At 37.2% G+C, this 22,534-nt stretch overlaps 2 protein-coding genes across 2 annotated transcripts; both read right to left on the reverse strand.

Moving 5' to 3' along the window:
- Positions 1–255: 255 nt before the first annotated feature.
- Positions 256–10,002, reverse strand: supv3l1 (SUV3-like helicase). Its single transcript, XM_044136574.1, has 16 exons — positions 9,533–10,002; positions 9,339–9,416; positions 8,662–8,769; positions 8,472–8,586; positions 7,437–7,605; positions 6,643–6,754; positions 6,250–6,327; positions 6,028–6,119; positions 5,053–5,233; positions 4,245–4,338; positions 3,878–3,997; positions 3,674–3,773; positions 3,510–3,590; positions 2,274–2,450; positions 1,815–1,963; positions 256–1,727 (listed from the first exon to the last, which is right to left on the reverse strand). Exons 1-16 carry the CDS (start codon positions 9,813–9,815, stop codon positions 1,343–1,345), a joined length of 2,322 nt encoding a protein of 773 aa, XP_043992509.1. The 5' UTR covers positions 9,816–10,002; the 3' UTR covers positions 256–1,342.
- A 1,780-nt stretch (positions 10,003–11,782) lies between these two features.
- On the reverse strand, positions 11,783–20,733 carry vps26a (VPS26, retromer complex component A). The gene is made up of 9 exons (XM_044136586.1): positions 20,628–20,733; positions 19,614–19,763; positions 18,422–18,497; positions 17,425–17,581; positions 16,396–16,560; positions 16,198–16,304; positions 15,991–16,092; positions 15,770–15,879; positions 11,783–14,083 (listed from the first exon to the last, which is right to left on the reverse strand). Exons 1-9 carry the CDS (start codon positions 20,628–20,630, stop codon positions 13,967–13,969), a joined length of 987 nt encoding a protein of 328 aa, XP_043992521.1. The 5' UTR covers positions 20,631–20,733; the 3' UTR covers positions 11,783–13,966.
- Positions 20,734–22,534: the final 1,801 nt, after the last annotated feature.

A 22,534-nucleotide genomic window follows, 5' to 3' on the forward strand; every position in this document is an offset into this window, starting at 1 on the left:
CTCAATGATTAACAAGCCAATCCCCCCCCATCGTCGTCATCATCATCATCATCACACGTGGTCCATCCCTCCTGTAGTTTCACTGTCATAATGGAGTAAAGTTTATTGGTGCATTGTTTTCACCCGTTAGATGCAACTTTATTCAAATTTAAGGAGCGATTTCCCTCAGAATATCATTTAAAATATTTTTAAAAATGAGTGAAATAACATGGATTGATGATAGATTCATATTGTGATATCCTAGAAAAATGCAAATATTTTAAAAATATTTTTATTGGCAAATATCTGCTTATGTGTACAGACATGAAAAATAAAGAATTTCACCTTTACAATGAAACAAAGTCTCTCATTATTTTAGCTCAAACCAATCTGCAGTGATGAATAAACCGAACAGGAGGAAATCCACATTTCAAAGGCAACAACTTTTATGCCACTGATTTCTTGCTTTCCAACAAAATCCTTCCTTAGCTACACAGGAAAGTTTGTTTTCTGGGATTTCAGGTTAGTCAGGTTGCAAAATTAACTCAGCAGCTGGGAGTTAACAGGATTCATTTGAGTTCACCCATTGGTAGCGAATATTAAGCGAATAAATAGTGTGGAAATATTCAACAGCCCATAAATATCCCCGACTCTTGACCCGCTACAAAAACCTGCTGTTGCGTCCGTCCAGGTTCAGTCCTGATTCGGAGTTCCCACATATCGCTAATGTATAAATTCCAGCGTTTTCCAGACTCAACTTCCCAGAGTTCCCAGTTCTACTTGCGCTTCAAAAACAAAATAACCAAGTAATTTTGTCTAGTTTCTAGAGCTAATCTCTGAGCACACTTACAATAAGACAAACTAACTTAAAAGTACGTTTTCAGCAAGATATTGAGGCTTTATAAAAGTAAGTAGGCTACTTATCTGTTAGCAGATAACATACAACAAGGAAAACTTTATTGTCAAATAATCTGCCAATGAAACTAAAACATTTTCATCAATAATAAGGGATTATTTACTTAAAATAAGCCTCCATTTCTTGCTGAAAAGTCACTTAGTTTTGTCTTTTTTCAAGTGTACTGAGATATTTGCACTAGGAACTAGACCAACACATTTTTGCAATGTAAGTCCAAATGACACAAAGACACAAAATGAAAGGAAGACACGGAAGGAAAGACGGAAATGAATGAAAAGTAGGACACAAGGATAGATAGAAGAAAAGTAAGGAAAGAAAGAACAAATGAATCTGGGAATAAAGTCTGGTTTTGTAGGTATTTTTCTAAACTTGGAACTGCCATATTTTCATCTCCATTAGCAGTAATTCATGATTAGCAACCGCTCACTTTTAACAGTTCTGAGTCTTTTATTTCTTGTTCTTTCTTTTCCCTTTGATGCTCTTGTTATTAAGCTCTTCACCGAGTAAACTTTGACCCCCGCCCTCCAGCCTCAGGCTCTTCGACCACTCCCTCTGCAGCTGTTTGAGCAGATCAGGAGTCAACAGTCCGTCTTTCACCAGGCGGCTCGCCAGAGATTTCTCCGTCATCCCTGCCGGGCTTCTCTGACCTCTGCTTCTGCTTCTGCTGCTGGCAGCAGCTGCAGCGTTTTGCTCCGGCGGGTCGCTGAGGTTCGGGTCACTGGCCCGGATCAGACGGGTGATGTTTCGGACGCCCTGCTGGATGGTGTTGTCCAGTTCCTGCTGGATTCCTCGGATGGCGGCCGTGTCTGGAAACATATCCATGAAACGGTAGCTACGGAAAACCAGAGAAAGGATTAGATCTGTGAGCGTTCAGAAGCTAAATCCAGGCAGAGAAACCCGTGAGAAGAAGGCGCATCACCTTAACCAGAGGTACAGATCCAGAACGTCATGCACAGCTTCTAGGTGGACCAGGTCCTTGATGTTTCTGGGTGCAGCCAGAGGCCAGCCGATGTGGCGGCAGACCCAGTCAAACGTCAGAGGCTCGTCTCGACTGAACTGACGCGCAAACTGCAACGTTAACAAGGTTTTTTAATGAGAAAGGCAAAGCAGTGGAGGTCATCAAAGATGCAGTTTGTTCTTTTCAACAGGAAGTTATTAAATTATTCTGCGCTGATTGGTAATGACACAGCAGCAACAGGGCTCCAAATCCCAAAGGTTGAATCAAGACTTTCATTTTGGAGATTTGTCAGGATGATAGGACCATAAAGTTTTAGCACTACGACTATAAAAGCACTGACTTTACAACATGCAGTTTAATATTCCTCAATAACCGTCATGAATCTGATCCATTCCTCTCGTGTGAAGGTTTTCCTCTTACCTTTAAGAAGGAGGTGCAGACAAAAGGCTGCTTTTTATTAATGGGCGCAGTACAGAAGACGTAGCGCGACCTCAGGTTGAGTGGAATATGTTGAATCATGTCAGCCAGAAACTTGAAGTCGTCGATGTTGCAGACGAAATACAGACCGTCCACCTGAGAGAGGCTGACGAATATGTCCTGAAAAGCAAGGACACAAAACAAAACTGTGTTAAAGCATCGAGGAACTATTTCCTTAGCAATGATCAGACCTTATAACAGCTTTTTTAAACCAGGTTGAATAATTTTACATGATCAATCTTGAACAAATGTTTTGCTAAATCCCAATTATTTTGCTTTTAATGACTAAAGATTTGTTATTTGAAAACTTTATTTGATAAAATTGTCTAGTTTTGTTTTTAACCAGAGCAGGTCTAAGCAATTTGGAAACAAAAAATAAAACTTCAAACTTCTTATTTACATTTGAAAGCAGCTGCTGTTGGCAATATACTGACACCTAGTGGGATGAAGTAGAAATTGCAACCACTTGAACTCCAGCTAACACTTGGCAAATTATATTTATTTTAGCTTCTGAACTTTATATTTTATTGCTTAAATTAAAGGTGATTTTATATTCTGAGCAGCACTTTGAGGGACCAAAGGCTACAGGAACGACTCTGACTTTATCTAAAAATGTTGGTTGTTGTGGCACCTGTGTTATTTTACCTGAGCTGTTTTTTGTTTTTGTTTTAGATTTTGAAGGTTAAAACTTCCAGCTACTGTAAAACCTGCATCTGGTTCTGACAGATCCAGTTGATCCTTCCAGTAAGAGGTCTCACTTAAATGTTTTATTGGTTTTTAATAAAGACAAACGGATCACTGACTGTTTTTATTAAGTCTAAGAACTTTAACACTTGGAAACAATGCAGCCAAAAAAACCAAAAAAAAAACAAAACATCCTCTTTTTTGGGAAAAAGTGACATTTATCTGATTTTTATTGAACTAAAAAAAGAAAATTAAAGACCAGATTATTGTCTGCAGAACAAAGATGGATGGAGTTTATAGTTTGATGCATTTTAAAGAAAAAAGAAAATAAATGTGAATTATTTTAGTATTAGACCAGGTAAAATTGTAGGTATTTAGAGAAAACTAAGAGAAACTGCAGCTAATAAGATATTATAATACTTCTGTGATTAGTTTAACTTCTCAAATATCAAAATGTAGAAGTGAGAGCAGGACTGGGTTCATTGCTTTACTCACTATAAGGTTGGAGAGTGTAGCATCAGGGAGCTGATAGGCAAACATTTCTATCTGCTCTGCAGTGGGATGGAGACCTGCAGTCTGAGAAAAACAAGGTTTTAAAACATGGAGTCACGGTGTGATGCACTCTGACCCTACTGTTGGTGATTGTGTGAAATAACCACCTCTATGGGATCAACAGAATGACTGAGGATTTCCTTCAGGACAGGCAGGTCGTCTCGGTGCATGGTCGTGACCTCTCCCTCTTTAAATACGGAGGAAAATCTGCAACAGAGAGAAAACAGACAGTAAGTTCATCCCGACGAAGAGGAGAGCCATTTTCCAGATGTCCAAAAAGATGGAAAAAGTCAAACGGAAGCGAAACGGACCTCCCTGCTCGACCTGCAATCTGCAGCGCCTGCGATGTGCTGATGGTCTCCATCTGCTTCTCTCCTTTCTCATTAATGTTGGGCTTCACCAGGGAGTTAAAGATGATACGTTTTATACTCCTGGACAGCATCGAAGGAGGGTAAACAGACAAAACACAAAAAAGTAAGGTGATTTGTTTTCCTTACTTTGACTCCAGTTGTTGATTTTGTCTAAAAATTTGTTTAAATACAAATCAACTGTATTTAAATAGATCACAAACACCTCAGATGGTGTAATTGAAATTCCTTTTGGTTTCCTGCAAGCAATTTTCTGTTTGCATTAAAAAAAAAAACACTAATGGTTCAAAACTGATTATATGTCACTTACAGGTTGAGGCCCATGCCGATAGCATCTGTAGCAACCAGGATCTTACAGGGGTCGTCAGGGTCATTGAACTTCTTGGCCTGCGACAGTTTAGTGCCTGCAGTTCACAGGAAAGTTCATAAACATGTAGCACGTAATAATTATAATAACATCAAACAAACAAATCAGAAAACAGAAAAATAAAATGCAATTGTAGGAGTAACAATACCACTGATTTCTACACAAATACACGGCATCTTTAAAGATCATTTTGTACATTTCAAACATTTTTAAGCTGTTCTGAAACTTTACATCTCTGAACTGATCAACTATATAAAGTCTGATACACAAAATTACTATTTTATTACTTCATCACATTAAATAAAGTGTTCACAGGGTCTTTAAAGGATTAATTAACTCAATACAATCTGAAATAAACCTTATTATCACATTCAATTCTTCAATAAAGATGCCAGCATTCAACATAAATTGATGCATGTTTATGTATTTTTGATCCATCTTATATGAAGTATTTTATAACTTGAAATCACACAAAGCTTCCTGTAATATTTAAAACAACAGTGGTTTATTTGTCATATTTTTGTTTTCAACATGCTAGAAAGAAAAAAGGAGAAAAATGACCAACAATCAGCATGCCAAAAATGAAGAGGTTATTTGGTAATTTATTTTATATCCACAGACAAATACCTTCGTCCGACAGATGACTTTTTAAACATTTAAAACACTAACATGAACAAATGAAATGTATGTTTTCTTTTAGATAGATAGATAGATATTGACCAGCTCATATGTACCTCAGTAACACACTCACCTGGAGGTAAACTACCATAAATTACAGCACATTCTTGCCCTCTGGCCTCGATCTGCCGGTTTAAAGAGTAGATGTCGTTTTTACTGAAGCACACGATACAGTCTCCTGGTCTCAGGTTGTCTAACGTCTCCACAGCGTGATCCAGGACTGAGAACGGAGTCAGGCGTTTGTAGGTGTGGACCTGCGGAGAGACGGGACGGCGTGAAAGAAGGGTCAGGCGGTGAAACCGACACCGACGGGTCAAAACCAGCGCCAGGAAGTATAAGGCTGGACGATTCGGCTGGAAAACGTATCACAATATAGGTGTTTCATACCAGTTTATTGGCAATGATGATAATTAATGATTCACTTTTCATGTTTTAAATATCTGAAATAGTGCCAAAGTAGTGCTGCGACCTTTCTTCTTTTCACTCCACACTGTTGTTGTTTTTTTATTTGAAGAGGTTATGAGGCGAAGTGGCTGAACTTAAACTGCTTCTGAAACAGTTACTCAAGCTGTTGCTAGGTAACCAAAGTTGAGGGGGGGGGGGGGGGATTTGAAACTTCTTTTTACCCAGCAGGTTGTTGCTAGGTAACCAGAGTGAGTGAGTTAATTCCGTCAACCTTTTTTTTTCTTATAGTTTTTGATTTATTTAAAACAAATAACATAGATAGAGGATCTTAAACACAATGACAAATATCACAATACTATGATAAAAATAAAGAAAAAGCATAGGCATTAACAATGCTGGTGTGAAGGTATTGCAATTTTCAAAGTAAAACAAATAAACCAAAAATGAAATAAATATATAAATAAATTGGCGAAATAAAACAATGTGTTCCTTTTTGTGCATATCATTTCCACAGCCTACATCCCCCAGAATGCTATTCTACATATTGAATATTCTATCAAATGCACTATCTATTGATATCGATTACTATATCACAATATATTGTTACTGATTTATTGTCAGGAAGTTTCCCTTTCAGTCTCACCTCCACCTCCTCTCCGGTGGTAAACATCAACTCCCGGATGAAGTCCACAGCTGCTGCTTCTCCACACACGTGGATCTCCTCGGCACACAAACCTACACAAACAAAAATTCAAAATACTTTACTGATCCCAAAGGGAACTTAAATAACAGAGGGTGATCAGAGACAAATCACAGCTTGAGAGAGAGAGTAGAAATGTTTAGCTTCTGTTTAAATGCTGCAAACCGAGAAGAGCTCTGGTCCACGCCCAGCCTCTGGAGGAATCTCTGATCATCTGAATTTCATCGATCACAGCCACCTCATCTACAGAGCAGAAAATAAGACATTATTTAAAGGTTAATCCATAGTTAGAAACAATGTTTACAGATATAATTACATCAGCCCAAGGGAAACCAGATGCTATAAACTAAATATTAATAATTTAATAAAAGAAAAATATGAATTACTTTCATTTTACAATTTTTTCTTACTTGTTTAAGGTTAAAAGACAGAAATCAGACAAACTTTTTTAACCCCCAGTCATAGAAGAAAATAAAAGGAGAACAAAAATCCTAACAGTTAAGTAATAATCAATAATCAAACAATAAATCATCACATTCTCCTTCAACACCTACTTACAGGGTGTGTTGACGCTGCACATCTCGATGGTGCATGCCACGTGTCCAGCTGCTCGGCCCTCTGGGTCTACGAAGGTCCGCTCCTCCCCGGTAACCAGGTCACACGGTACACCCTGCAGCACAGACACACAACCCAACATGAACAGCCGTTAATGTCAAATGTCACCGTCAGAATATGTAAACGCATACAAAGGAAGCTGAAATATTCCTTGGAGACACTTTAGTTGTTGTGCAAGCTTTAAAGGCAACCTGTGAAACTTCCTTGAACAAGTTAAGATCGAATAAAACAAGTTAGCAGACAAAACCTAGAAACTCCAGTTGGGCTCGGCCGGGGTTACTAGGTAACGAGACAGTGCCTGCTGATTATTTATGTCTTTATGTTGGGAAAGATTTTTAAATGGTTCATTCTCCAGACACCAAAAGACATTAACTTATTGCCAGAAAATAACAGAGTGTTTTTATAAGTGTTTGGACTCTTTCTAGAGGCATAGAGACTCAAATGGGAACATAAAAACATGCAAAAGATTACTGTTTGATCTAGACAGCTAAAATGTTTTGAATCGTTCTACTACTAAACGTTGTTGTAACATCCATTAAATGAACATGCAATGCATGCAAACATCTCCTAATTGGAGATGTTTGCATGTGTTAGGGTTAACATTTAGATTTTAGCTCCAATCCAAATGTTGCCACTAAGATTGTATATGTGAAATGGAGCCAACGCTACAAATGTGACTGACTGAGGCTGATCAACAGTTTTTCAACTGTGATGGAAAAAAAAAAAAATGGACGCACAGCGCTGTTGCTCTTCTCAAAGATTTCGTGGGCGAGAAGTTTCAGGGGACCACAGTAGACCCCAGACTTAGCCGCCAGGTAGCGCTGGATGGCATGGTAGGTTTTCCCGCTGTTAGTGGGTCCAGAGTGAAAGATCACCTTCCTCTGGATGGCTCTGGCCTCAGGGTACCTGGTATAAACACAAAACTTTCAGCTCTTTAACTAGTGTAACTTTTACAGGGATTTGATGTGATGAACCAAGCAGTAGTGCATCATTTTGATGTGGAAAAAAAATAATACATGGTTTCCAAAATGTGCTGCGCTTGTTGCATGTATTTCTATTCAGCCACCTTTTTTTCAGAACAGTCTTTTGCTGCAATTATAGCTGCAAGCCCGTGGAATAAGTTTCCACGGATTTTGCACATCTACAGATGACATTCAGATATGCTGTTCTTTAGAAAATACCTCAAACTAAGTTGGTTTGGATGGAGAGGATCAGTGGACTTCAAATTTTCAGGCCTCGACAAAAATCCTCTCTTGGATTTAGGTCTAGATCAGGGATGTGCAACCTTTGAAGTCCAAAGAGTAATTTTTGATCCTAAGTCCAGCAAAATAAAACCTGATTAAGGGTGCAGTTGTTACATAACCATTTAAAAATCAACATGTTTCAATAAATATATATTGTAAGAAATATGTGGTCATTTAAAAAAAGCAGCCGATTATTTCTGTTTTTCTGTTTTAAGATAATGGGGAAAAAATAGCAACAAATACATTTCCTTCTGTTGGATGTTGATATTTGTGGAAATGTGTGTAAAAAACCAAACAGCCGACTAGAAAAAATATTTCTGCTACTTTATATGCCATTCTTTGGAAAAAAAATTCAATGCGATTATTCCATAAAAAACTAAAAAGCAGCTAAAACTTCCATCATAGTCATTTAGAGACATTGTGTAAAGCAAAAAGAGCCACTTGTCGCTCTATGATTTGTTCATGCCGATGTTTAGCCGATTATTATTAAACCACTGATTTGTGTGGAATGATAACTGAAATGTTTACCAGTTTGCTGGGACTCTGAGGTCGGATATCTTTCTCAGGTCATCCATGCAGTCCAGCATGGGGAAGATTTGTTTGGCATGACGCATAAAGTATGGGTAGATGTCATCGACATGACCTGGCGAGAAGAAGACGAGATGCAATAAATGTAAACGCTATTCTAATGAATCAGTAGAAACCTGAGGTGGTGCACCTGCGTTGCAGCAGATGTCACTGAGGATGATGTGCAGATCAGCAGGGAGGGACGTCATCTCCAGAATGTACTTCCTGAAGCTGATGAAGGCTTGGTGGAACAGACGAGCTGTTTGTTCGCAGAAAAATTACTTGATCACAAAAAGTGAATGAAGTTGCGTGAATATCAACATGAAGTGAAGTGCAAAGATATTCACACATCCAGAAAATGTTCATACTTATTGCTACCTGTTACTGCTTGTGCAGCTGAAACACTGAATTTCTTACATGGGGATTAAGGAATAAATCTAACTTTGGCACAATATAAACACATAATTCATTGTGGAATTTTATGTGAAAGATATATCTAAAGTACGGCGAAACTGTGACCGTAAATAAACTCCAGTTCAACCATTTGTCTTTAGAAGCTACCTAATTGGCAAATAGAGTCCACTTGTGTGTTAATTAACATAAATATATATGCAGCTACTTTGTGAGGACATCATAGCTTTGTTGAGAACATTAGTAAACAAACATCATGAAGACCAAGGAACACAGCAGGCGGGTCAGTGAGAAAGTTGTGGAAAAGCTTAAAGCGGGATTAGGTTATGAAATATTCCAGGTTAAATGGTTGAACATTTTTTCAAAGACCTGCATATAAATCCTTAGAGGATCACATCAGTCAGTTTGTATTCTCACCATCCAGGCCGTGGTCTGCTGCCAACTTTTGCATCTCTTTTCTTTTGTAAAACTTGTTCAAGACTTTCAGCAGCTCATCTGAAAATCCCAGGAATAAAAGCACATATTAACACCAGTTAAATCAAATTATCTCCGTTGTTAATCAACATTCGCTCAGAGTATCCCTCCAAAACAAAGAAGAAACTGTGGATCACTTTTGTCCAGCGGTTGCGTCAGTTCTGCTCCCACTGTCCCATCAGTCGGGTCGTCTGTCTTCAGCGAAACAGGGACAAACAGCGAGGTGTCCGGAGCCTTGGGGGGGACGCTTTTAGAGGAAACATTTCTGCAGCAAACCGCGGAACCAGGCAGCGAGTGCTGGAGCAACAACCTAGAAACAGAAATCACTCTGCAGCCGCCTGCGGTGGTGTGAGCAGTCCGGGTGTTGAAGAGGCGTTGAAGCCGAGAAAACACAAAGTACACGGTGCGGTTCGCTGACATTACTGCGGGTGGATATGTAACGGAGCCCCGGCAGATTCTCTGGACCTTTCTCGAAGTTGTTATTACCGCTCCATACTGTTAAATTGCGCGAAATATTTAGCTCACACAACAAGCCCTAGCAGAGGACGGTCAACACATTTCTGGTATTACCAGCGTGGTACAGGACCGCTCTGCCGACAGATATGCCTGTATAAAACTTTCAACAAAATTTAATTATTTTATGTTTTAGAAAACGACATTTTAGAACGTAGTATTTCAACGTAATATTATAATATTACGTAATTATATTTTATTTAAAAATACGCCAGTTGGTGGGCATTTTACAAATACACAAATGAGGCATATATAAAGACACCCTTAAAGCTGATCTCGAAGATCGCTTATCAAACTAAGAAGCTGGTCTCGATAGATATTTATGAGTTACATTTAATTTCCCTTTGGGATAAATTTTTTAATTGAATTGGAAATGTGTTTTAGTTAAAGTGCGGTTATTTACGCATTTAAATATATACGTAGCTTAAGTCTTAAGATAAAAATTATATAATATATTTAATTACATGAATATCGAAAGTATTTATTGAATTGTGGTACTTTTGGCTCTAAAAGTAATTTGTTTCAGTTTCTTGAATCTGAAAAATGGCGATTGATGACGAACTTCTCTAATTCTACATGAGGTATGTACTTAAATTGTTTACTTTTAGACTTAAAGAAAAAATACATTCAAAAAGTTGGAAAATTGTAATTTAAGTCAGTTTCAAATTATGACTGGCTACTTGACACACATACACACACACATATATATATATATATATATATATATATATATATATATATATATATATATATATATATACATATATATATACATACATATATATACATATATACATATATATATATACATATATATATACACATATATATATATATATATATATGTATATCAGTGACGTGCGGTGAGGTTCATAGCTGGTGAGGCACTGACGTCATCAGAATCAGATTTGCAAATAGATGCATAGATTGACAGCAGTTTACAGGTTATGTTTCACTTCTGCATCCTTACACATACAAACTGTAGCTCACAAAACACACATATTATCTCCTGCTTCGATTGAAAGTCCACTTGAGAAAACTTTTTAGTGTTGTAATGTAGTCATCCATGTCGAAAGTCGGGATAAGCGAGAGGAAAAAAATCACTATCTCTATTATAATCTATCGCTGCACTTGACTTGCTTCCCGAATCGTTTAGCCTAGCTCGCTGTCACTTACTCGGCAGTTGAGGAGTGAACAAGACGAACGTCTGGGATCTCGAGCGCCCCCTGCCATGAGGCAAGAGAACTGCCTGCCTCACCTCGAACCTGTTCTCTGCCGTTTATAATCGCTCATTACACGAAACACGTTACACAAACACAGTTGGTGACAAAAAGCACTGTACATTATATACATAAGCTAAATTATTGGAAATAAGTTCACATATTAAATTTGTTTAAACCATTTTATTGACGCCGTACAGCAACATGCTCTCTCCGCTTAGCAGCCAGCGCAGAGCCAGGGGTTGCGCAATCCAAGGTGAGGCAGAGCTCGCTGCTGCCTCACCGGCATCGCTTCCAAGCATTTGAATGGGAAAATAAGAAAATTCAGCGATTTTGAACAAATAAAAATCGAAATTGGTGAAGCTACATGAAAAATAAATATTTTTTAGTACAAACCACCGGATGAATATAACAATTTAAATTACTTTATGATTATATATTTTCTTTCTTTCCATGATGGCTGGTGAGGCACTGCCTCACCTGCCTCCCCTGACCGCACGTCACTGATGTATATATATATACATATATATATACATATATATATATATATAAAGCATCGGGACATAGATGGAAATAAGTTTTTGTATTAAAATTAGTTGAATCATTTCCAAATTTTTCGACTGCCAAAAAAGACGAAAACAAAGTTTTCCAAACTAAGTTCAGTATAAATCTGCTTTATTCATGATTTTAGCTATATATATTTGAGTTTGGTGTATAGAATATATACACACGCATTATCCCACACACTGTCACACAATGACATGAGTAGACAAACATGCAGAAAACAAAGAGGCAGAGACTGTTGGCTTTGAAGTGTTTTTGTCCATAAAGAAAACCCAACAAATTCTGATCAAAAGGAAAAAAAACAAAGCAATTTTTTAAAAATAAATTACACTGTTTCCACACAAGATAAGAGACAGATTACATGATCAAAACTAGAATATAAGGACAGTGAAAACCTGAACTTTAGATTTGTCTGTTCCAACCAATTGAAAAAGAATGCAACACCAAACATAAGAAGCAAAAATAAATAAACATATAAAGCCGACTTAAAATGTGTAGCGAAAAAGAAAAAAAGACTCAGAAAATCTGAGGTGAAGTTGTTCCTTAAGTAATGATAATGTTCAGGAAACATGCCCCTTCAACACAAAGTACAGCACTGAAGAGCAAAGTGCAAACTGTCCACAGATCAGAACTGGAGGCAGAAATCACATGGGTCTGGTAACAGTGTCATTAAAGCAAGACCTAAACCACAGGTCTGAGCATCACAGTGGAACATTGCTGCATTTACAGTATGTGAAAAGCACATCCCTTCCTGTGGTTACAACAGAAGCCATAAACCGTTTATTACGATATCATTCTGGATATATCGAACCAGTGGGCTCAAAAAGCTTTAACCCCTGAAGACTAACAAGATCAGTAAATATACAGGCTGATCCTTCTGGCTAGCAGCTATGCAGCAACAACAGAGTCGTGTTTTCCAGGTAAAAGTGGAGAGATGCTTCAACTTCTATCTGTGAGCTGTTGAAATGAGAAGGAAAATGTTTCACACTGAGGGACTGGTCAGCTGAATGCAAAGGACAAATATCACATTGTGATCACTGAATGCCTTCATTCTACGTAATAGGAATTTACAGAATTTCAGCAATGAAATTAAAACCTTATCATCCACCAAACACACCCTGAAATGCTTTTTCATTTTAAACAACAAGAGCAAACCAATCCCACCACAGCAAATATACAGTATTTCAGTCATAAACAGAACTGAGAAGGATCGAAGACAACGTTGTGCGAAGACTTTTGACATGTCATGACCTTTAAATTAACTTACACAAGTTCCTGTTACAGCCTGACACACACTTTTTAGAGACATATGAATCGATCTTAGCAAGAGTAAAATGCTTTCTCTTCGATATCTGTAGTGCTTTTTGACAGTCAAACAAAAAAACCTGCAGATTATTTGACCTAAATAAATCACCTTAAGATAATTCATTTTAAAAAGATATGAAGCCCTGAACGGCAACCGCAGTCACATTAAGGTGGAGTTATGCTTTTCCTTAAGTGAGAACTATAGTGTGGGTTTTATGTCGTTGTGGACACTTATTGCACTTGACTCCCCAATTAAAGCAGAACTTCTGTAAACCGCTGTAACATCTTTGTAGAAATAAACCAGCTCCACTATGACATCCTTGACTCTCCAGCTCAGAGAGCAGCAGCTCACAGTCGGGTAGTGTACATAAATACAGAGCGTAATTGTTGCCTCGTCCGGTCTTTGAAGCCTTTCATTCTCAGAGCAGCTCATGCAGACTCTACGAAGCGTTACTTTTAGGTAAAGTGTGCAGAAACGTGTGAGAGAAAGTCCAGAAGCTCTTGATTCGGAAGAAGTGCTGCAGTGGTCTGTAGCCATTTTCTCTTCCTCTTTCTTTTTGCATTCAGCAGACTGAGACTGTATGGCTTCATGTATGTGTGCTTGCTTTGTGTATTTATAGTCCAGAGGAGCCAGAATTAACTCGGCCGTCTGTTCTAATTGGGCTGCTCTTCACGTTAGCTTTAACATTCGACAGCAGACTTGTGTCGTTGCATTTGTGTGCATCGGATTGTGTGTTTCAGCTCTAGTAGAGAGTGCGATGGTGGCAGCTCACATCCCAAGCTGTGAAGTGGTGAGCAGGGTTTGTGGGGGGGAAAAGGGAAGTCTGAGGATTACTAATGTGTATTTGTGTTGACAGACATTTCTCAGTCCATGGAGAGAGCAGGTTCAGCCCTCACACCTCTGGCTGTTCTGCAGGAAGGAGCTGTGATGCGTTTGCGTGAGTTTTCAGTTTTTCTCGGGTGTGACCTTCACATCTCCGGCTGCTCTGCGGAAACCGGCTGGCTTCTGGGCTCGGGCGACTCGTAGCGCTGGTGGAAGTTTCTTTTCCTCATCTTCTCTGGAGCTTTTCTCCACAAAACAATCTCCTACACACAAAAGTAGAGGGCAGAGTTACTGGTGCACAGTTTCACCACACAGAATCAGGTTAAAAAAAATGTATTTAAAACGTGAAAAAAGCAAAAATACTGCAGCTGAAAAGTCAAAAGAAACGCTTTTAATTGTATTCAAGGTGCTGCTGCACCTGTAGTGCCACTCTAAGAAATAACAGATCTCAAGTTTAGCTAGGCTAACAGCTAAGATCAATTGATTCTGAAGAATTTGTATGATTGTTGTAAAAGTTTTATGATTTTTATTTGCATATCAAGAAAAATCTGCAGTAATGATCAGAGACAACACTGTTTAAAAAAAAACTGTTTCAATTTGAAATTTAATAATTTTTGTAAACAGAATCGAACTGATGATAATTTTTTAGATTAAACCCTAAAAGTTTAAAGTTAAAAAAACTAAACTTAAAACTGAGAAGCAGAAGACAAAGACAAGCTGCACAAAAATCTGAGAATCTGTGACTCCATCTGCCACCAAGTAATTTAACTTCCTTTCCATCTGCTTTGTGTGTAGAAAACTATCTGTAGAAAGATTTAAAGTATGTAATTATAACGTTTTGACGTTATAGTAATATTACTGTAATGTTGATAAACCCTAACCTGTAAAGCAAAGATTGATTATGTGGAGAGATGAGACACTAATACAAAGTATCCAGGTGACGCATTAAGTCAGAGAAAAGGGAGAGCTGGTGTTAGAATGCTGGTCAGAACTGGAGTAAACATTACAATGTCTACCAATAAGACACAAGAATTTTAGTGCTACAAGTGACTTTTTTTGGTCACATAAAAAAAGTCAGCCTGGTCTCTCAAAAGAGAATTTTTAAATCCGTCCAGAAGTTTCTGGTTAGTTACGCCTCCCAGCTGTTGCTCTCCTGACTTCCTCTTCATCATTGGATTAAATCACCACATGAATCCTCACTTTATAAACTCAAATTGAAGCAGGAGAATTTTCTAGCACGACTTTTATCTTGAACAGACATTATGTGACGCATTCATGCTGGAGTTCAGGGATCCCAACGTCACTCTTTGGCAACTTTGTTCTCAGCTGCCTTCAGCAAATTTTTTTAAACAGATTTCTCCACTTTGGACATGGAAACTAGTACAACTATAACCAACAAGCCTGAACACAATTCAAAAGAAGTAAAAATGCAAAATATATATATATATAAATGTCCTTTAACAGTTGAAGAAGAAATCTCCTCAAACTTCATCTCCAACAATGTTAATGTTGCAGTTTGTTGACATGAACTCATGAACTCTTGTGTATCCAATTATAATTTGCTTGTTTTACACAGAAATCAGTGTTTTCTGAGTAATTATATGATGTACCAAATCATCACATGATAAGAAATAAAAGTCAAATGATTCTCACAAACTTAAAATACGTTAAGACAAGGATTAACAAAACACCCTGTGCAATATGGCGCAGTTTGAAAAGTAAAACATTAGGACATTTCTCCAAAACTGATGTAAAACTGAGGAGTGTCATTTGTTTTATTTGAAATCTGAACAATTAACCTTTTAAATAAAGTATGAAAACAGCATTTTTTTTTTTTTTGCAGCATTGGTTAGGCTAAAAAACTCAAAATTTATGTCCAAATATTAAAAGTCAGCCTTTGGTCTTTGCTTATTTCTGAGTATGAAAAATTGTGTATCCATGTGAATTACCTGTTGTTTGAAGTATCTCCTGTCCTCCTCATCCACCAGCACCAGGTTGAGAAAGTAGCGAACAGAGAACTTCTTATTAACGTCCCTCATGGTGGCCGTTAAGTCATATCCTGGTAAAAGCAGAGCCAGCGATAAGCCAACACCATAAGTACGGTGATTTATAGTTGCAACACAGCTTTCAATGCAGAACATCACATGCTTTGGAAGAAGCAAGGACTTACCTGCCAGGAAAAGTCTGATTGGGATCGATTCTCCTTTAACTGGAGCGCCGTCCATGATCTCGTACTTTGCAACCGTTTCCGTCTCGGTTGTAGTGCTCGGACCTGAAAGAGACAAAAAACAAGCTAACTAATTAAGTCTTGGTATTAATTGCTGTGCTTCGATTGAATTTATTTTGTTTTTTACGTGCTGCTGTTCTGGATTCATACCTATGCCTGTTACCTCCTTCTTGATGAGCTGCAGCTCCATGTGCTGGATTTTAATCCTGACCAGGAGGAAGTAAATCTTCCCAACTATCACGTCCTTCAGGTGGTATCTAGCCGACAAAGCAAAGCAAAATCCTCAAACTCAATGGAAAAATAAGGATGTTTTATTAGAAAGCTGAAACATTAAGTCATCTTTCTTACTTGGATTTGTTGTATTCAAACTCGATGTGAAGACAGTCCTCGATGCCGACCTCCATCTTGATGGAGTTGTTTACGTCTGGATAAGTGGCCAGCTGGTGAACAATTAACTCGTATTCCTTTATTAAGTCAGACAGACGGCGGACTATTGTCACCCGGAGGAAATATCTGTGAGAAAAACACAACAAAACGTTAAACCTCAACATCCTAAATCTTTACTAAACAAGATTAAAGTAAATTCATGAATGTAGAAGCAGGTATGACATCCCTAACTGTAATATGTACATAGAGTTTATAGTTTCGATTGATTTTATCCTCTGTCCACTGCAATATTTTTTTGTATTTGTAGTAATAACAATCAAAGTGAGGATAAAAAAAAATATTTAGAGATTCCTCACACTGCTTTTTTGGGTAATTCCGACAAGCTGAGCCCCAAGAACATTTTTTTGCAAGTAAAATTTACACATTATGAAACAGGTTACTTCAGCAAAACAGTTTCATTCAACAGCACAATAACTGCATTCAATCATATTTTCAATAATAAAAATGATCCCAAACACTTATCCAGGTTTGGAGGTTGCAGAAATCAGTAAGATTCTTATTTTTAAGATAAATCACAATCCTCATCACAACCATTTCTCCTTAGTGATGAAAAAAACAAAAAACAACTAAAAGAAAGTTGCATTTATAATAATGCAAATCATCTCTGCCTCCCATAAGGAACTATTTTCACAACACTATAATTCAGTCCTAGTAACTATTTCAAATCTGTTGAGCCAGAATGAAAAACACACAGAGCTATCCTTTTATATCCCAGTATAAATCACACCAATATTTACTGGTCCTTTGAGCAGCCACCTCCCCCTGCTGCCTTTCAGCAGGGCAACGCAGCACGTTAACCTTGAACAATGTTCCTACAAACTGTCTGCACCCAGCAGGTTGAGCTGGGTAGTTTTACATTCGCATACCTGCAAAAATAAAAAATGCACAACAGTAAAAATATGAGCTACAGCCCAGGTGTTGCTGGTGCACCTTAGCCTGACGTTTGCTCCGGTGTAGGACTCATAAGGCTTCTCCACCTGCATGAACTCAAAGTCGTAGCTTCTGTTCTGGGTTAGCTCTCCAGGCAAGGCCAGCTCTTTCACCAAGTCCACAAACTCATGGGTGTTGCTCTTATCAGAGAACAGCTCTGAGACAACGGAGAAAGGACAATTAGTGATTGATTATTGCTTACATTTGATGTGTTTATAGTTTAACTTCATTAGTTTTAATTCTCTGCTGTAGGGAAGAATAAAGCTGGTCAGAGAGAATCACCTCTAAGAGTGAACAATTGTGTCAAACATGGCTTTTTTTTAATGAAGTTTTCCAAATGTTTTGTATACATTTACAACTTAAATTAAGTAATCTTATACATTCGTTGGTTGAAATTAGCAAGATTTATCCTATTATCTTGACTGCGGTTAGCTTCTCCACACCTTAATTGTTTGTTCACTGAAAATATTTTACAACCTTACTGTGCTGAGAGCCTCCTGTTGCAAACTTATCTGTTGCACTGCTGTAAATGTGGATCACATGTGTAATGCTTTAGCTGTCTGATAAACACACAAAACAGACGGGAAATGTCTGCAACCTGAGCCAATACAACTAGGAGCAAACCATAATGAAACAATTCCTCCTGCCAACATGGAGAAAATATGGCTTAATTCAAAACAAGGCTGACAAAGGATGCATCGCGTACAACTATGATATACAGGACAATGAAAAAAAATAACTTAAATTAGCATTACATCAATATTTAGTGTTCAGATTCAGTGTAATCTACTCTGAGTGTTAGTGCACAGAGTGAGGAGGATTTAACAGGACGGCACATGACGACCACATGCCTTCATAAACCTTTTGTCCACATGACGACATGTGAACCAACGCAGCAGCACAGGTCAAGAATGAAGTCTAAACCTTACATCTCATCCAGATCACAGTAAACCAGCAGCAGCATGATGTGAATTATAAATCAGTCCCAGCTGCTCACCTATCTGTCCGACAAACTCGATGCGGATCCCCTGATGCTCCAGCCTCTTCCCTCCCTGCTTCACATTTAGATTCACCTGCAGAGGGAAAATTAATTGTGTCAACGTTTATTAATAGCTACACGCTGCCAGTGTTGGCTGCCGTTTTCCTATTCCAGAAGTGTTGGACACACCAAAGGGAAAATTTTTTTATTGTGCACTGATTGTTTAGCATTAAGTTCACAATTTAAAATCACAACAATTCAACAAATTATCTGAAATGATCCATTTGTGTTTTTCTTCTAAAACAACATAAAGAATCACTGATAAAGATTAAATATTAGAGATGACAGAACACAAGCACTGACCATAAAAATGAAATAAATTATATATAAGGAAAAAAAAAAAATCAAGCAACTAAAATATTTTCTTACTCTGGTTATAAACATGAAGTTAAAACTGGCCTAAAAAATAAACTAAGGCATTTGTATCAGAATTTAAAGCTTTAAATGCCTTACACCGATTATGTGTCTGTAAGGACAGTTTACTGCTGATTAAAATCAACCAAACCCTTTATTTTTAAAATCTTCAAATAAACGTCGTAGTTTATGAACAATTCTATAACGCTAGTCCATTTAAGGTTGGTTGTAAAATTACATTAAAGAAAAAAAAAACTTTTTCCAGCCAAAAGGTCCAAATAAAGTAAATCCTAAATAAAACAGTTGAATTTCAGGCTTGGATGTGACACTTGTGGTAAATATGTGGTATGTAAATTAACTGAATTTAAAAGATCGAACCCAAATACCTTTGACCCTGTATAAACATCAGGAGGCATTATGTAGCCACCTTTAACCTTTGACCATGTAGCCACATTTTCATGTTGTTTTTACAGTGAGATTTGATTATATTCTGTCTCTTTTCAATCACAGTTTTTTGCTTTTAGGGCGTTTCACTGCATTTTTCACCTTCATCATTGTACCTCTACAGTTTTATTTATTAATTTAATTTGATTTCATGACTTAAAAGAGACCATAACTACAAAATATTTAGCATTTTTAATTCCTGAAAAAACATAACTCCAGTCGCAACAACAGGTTTTTTTTTTTGTTGTTTTTTTTTTTTACAAAATATTGCAATATTATTTTTTACAAGTATGAAGTGATAATACATAAATACAAAATGGGGATGAATTTTGCTCACAAGAACCATGATTACCTTTCCAGACACCGACTCTCCATCATAGAATAGGTAGTGTTTCTCCACTTTTCCATCTTCTGTCTTTAACTCTGCGGTTTTTCTGTTCTCTGCATCATTCAGCACCACATCTATCTCACATACTGGACCAAACAATCCTCCCAGGAAACTCTGGAAACAAAGAAAACGCAATACATAAGAGATGCGCTGCAGATATTGTTCCAACACCAAAACTGTGAAGAAACAGTATTTGTAATTACAGTTTTCGGCTTCTTAAATGCACAGTGTGCCTTTTTCAGCATTTGTAGGGCTTACACCTATAGCAGGAGGATTTGTTTACACACTATATTACTGTGGGATGTGGGAATAATAAGTTTCTGTGCTTTAAAGTCAAATTCCCCAAACTGCTAACCCAGACTGAAGGACAATAGCAGCCTTTGATGTTGCCACAACATCCCCAATCCTCACCAGCTGCATTGACACATGCTGCAGCATGCAGGAGCTGAAGATGTTGAAGAATGAGCTCAGTCATCAGGATGACAGTCAGGAGGAATCAATGAGGTGAACAGGAAAACTTTACAGTGCAGCCACTGAGAACTCACAACACAAGCAAATTTCTTCATGATCGACAGAGATGATTGATTTATTGTAAGGAATTTAAAGGGCTGCTGCAGTTGTTCAGAGTGCATGTGACATTTCAACTTCACATTCCAGAGCTAACCAGGGCACATTACCAAAACTCACTTGCTGCACCTACATTCAAATTAAGCACGCATTAATAAAGCTACTAAACATTAATGGTTGAACGGACCGTTTTAAAAAGCTGTTGAGTAGTTAGAAAGCTAAAACATGTCAGAAAAACGGCTTAATACTGATGCTAATTAGCCCAATCCTGAAAGATTATCCCTGACAGACTTTTATTTCTGCTGTCCAGTTCACTTCACAGGCCCATGCGGTGTTAATGTGTTTTTAATCTTTATTTAAAAGTAACATAACTTCAATGTATTGTCAGCTATGTCTTGGTTTTATACTCACCATCTCGCCGTCTTGCCAGTTGAAGCTAACAGCTAGCCTCCCTCCGTTTAGCCTGACGGTCTGCAAGGGAAGGAAGGGAGGGGGGCGGTTGGCGTAGTAACAGGTTTCCCGTCACGTGACCTGCGTTGTGTGGATGTGGGCGGAGCCAGTGGAAGCCGAAAACACCAAACATCTCAGATAACGTTGGTATACTAATTTCATTTAAATAAAGTTAAAAAAAAAAAAAAAAAAAAAAAAAAAAAATCTCAGATAACGTTGTACAAGAGTAGCACTACTTCGACATATTTTTACTCAGGTAAAAGTAAAAAGTTCCAAGAAATTACTCAAGTTAGAGTAAAAAGGTATTTGTTAATGTTAATAATATAAATATTGTAATATTTAAAAATTACATGATCAGATGGGCCAAAATCTGAAGTTAAGTGGAAATTTTGGTATTTTAAGGACTAGAATTACAATAATTTGTATAAATAACACAAAATAACTAAATCCGGCAAAATAATTTTTACCCAAATCAGTTTCTTTCAATAAATAACTTTTGAAACAAACTGAAGGTGTGTGTCTGGTGATTTTTTTTGGTAAAAACATGTTTGTTTTTTATTTAGTGAAGTTACTCACATTGGGTAGAAAATCCAAAAATTTTACTCAAGTAAGACCAACAATACTTTATAATAGAACAATTCAAGTAAAAGCTAAAAATACTCATAAAAGTAAATTGTTTTTTTTAAATTACTCAGAGTAAGTGTAACTAGTTACTATCCAGTTCTTCATTCAAGTAATGAGAAACCTTTTGAAGTGATGGAAATTAAATTAACTAAATTAACTGGTGCAGGAACTCCACAAGAAAAAAGTTTAATTTCTATTATGTGGAATTTAATGGAAGAGCTGAAACTGAGAAACTTGCCAAATTCTATATTAATAGGAACCCGGTGTGGATTACAGGAAACACCACCTCATCTATAAATAACTAATGGTATATCAAAACTTTTTATAGTTTAATCCCAAATCCTAAAATGATCTTTCACAGTGTTAACCACAAATACCTTGCACATCAATAAAATCTACAAATTATCCATCTGAACAATAAGGTTTCAAGAATCAGAAAGTTCCCACAAACCTTTCCAATCCACTATTCATTATGTTTTGATTCAGCTGTGTAAAACCTAACTGAAGAGATGCACTGAAGAAATTATAGAAACCACCTTGTTATAAAAAAAGACGTTACGCAGTTTTAAGCAGATTTTATTGAATTGCTTATTGATTGAAATATGTCAAATGCACATTAAGCAATGTGAAATAAATGGAAACAATATACAGATCATTGCTGAGATGTAGGCATATTTATTGTATAAATTTCAAGCTCGTTTACATCGTAAACCCTTTTAATTTTCTCTTAGGGCTTTGTGTCCACAGGATTTGCTCACTCTGAATATTTTGAAATGCCGTCCTGATTGGGGTGAAAAAATGAAATAAATAAGTTTTCACTGTGGACTGTTATTCCAAAGACGGCCTGAAAATGTGCAATGGAGTGAAGAAAGTATCATGTTATTGCACTAGCGTTATCATGATTTAAATGCTGGTATTATTTACATTACAAAGCATTGGTAAATTCTTTCGTTTTTCACAGAAATGCAAAAATACTAACGAAGCACAGCTTAGACTTTATCAAATTCACACTGACTTGTAGACTATATTGGCTTCTTTAAAAAACAAAACAAAAAAAAAACCCAGCAGCCATTTTTTTTTAGCAAAGAAAATAAATTCTCATGATAATAAAAATAATCTTATACTGAAATAATCCATTTGGACTCTGCGAGTTCCGCCTCCCTCCAGCAGGTGGTGATCTTCTGTTACTTTTTCTATCTAGCTGAGGAGTTACAATGGCTGACTTTCCTTTTCCGTCTATATTT

This window comes from Gambusia affinis, linkage group LG02 (assembly GCF_019740435.1).
Source record: "Gambusia affinis linkage group LG02, SWU_Gaff_1.0, whole genome shotgun sequence".
In the NCBI taxonomy this organism is placed as follows: Eukaryota; Metazoa; Chordata; class Actinopteri; order Cyprinodontiformes; family Poeciliidae; genus Gambusia; species Gambusia affinis.

What these genes read in the sequence shown, in the direction of transcription:
- supv3l1 (XM_044136574.1), bottom strand. Translation starts at nt 9,815, where the DNA reads ATGTCAGCGAACCGCACCGTGTACTTTGTGTTTTCTCGGCTTCAACGC. An exon ending in GACGCAACCGCTGGACAAAA is followed by an intron (nt 9,417 to 9,532) that starts GTGATCCACAGT and finishes TGGGATTTTCAG; the next exon opens with ATGAGCTGCTGAAAGTCTTG. An exon ending in CTACACTCTCCAACCTTATA is followed by an intron (nt 2,451 to 3,509) that starts GTGAGTAAAGCA and finishes CTTGCTTTTCAG; the next exon opens with GACATATTCGTCAGCCTCTC.
- vps26a (XM_044136586.1), bottom strand. An exon ending in TTTGAATACAACAAATCCAA is followed by an intron (nt 16,305 to 16,395) that starts GTAAGAAAGATG and finishes TTTGTCGGCTAG; the next exon opens with ATACCACCTGAAGGACGTGA. An exon ending in GAAGGAGGTAACAGGCATAG is followed by an intron (nt 16,093 to 16,197) that starts GTATGAATCCAG and finishes TGTCTCTTTCAG; the next exon opens with GTCCGAGCACTACAACCGAG.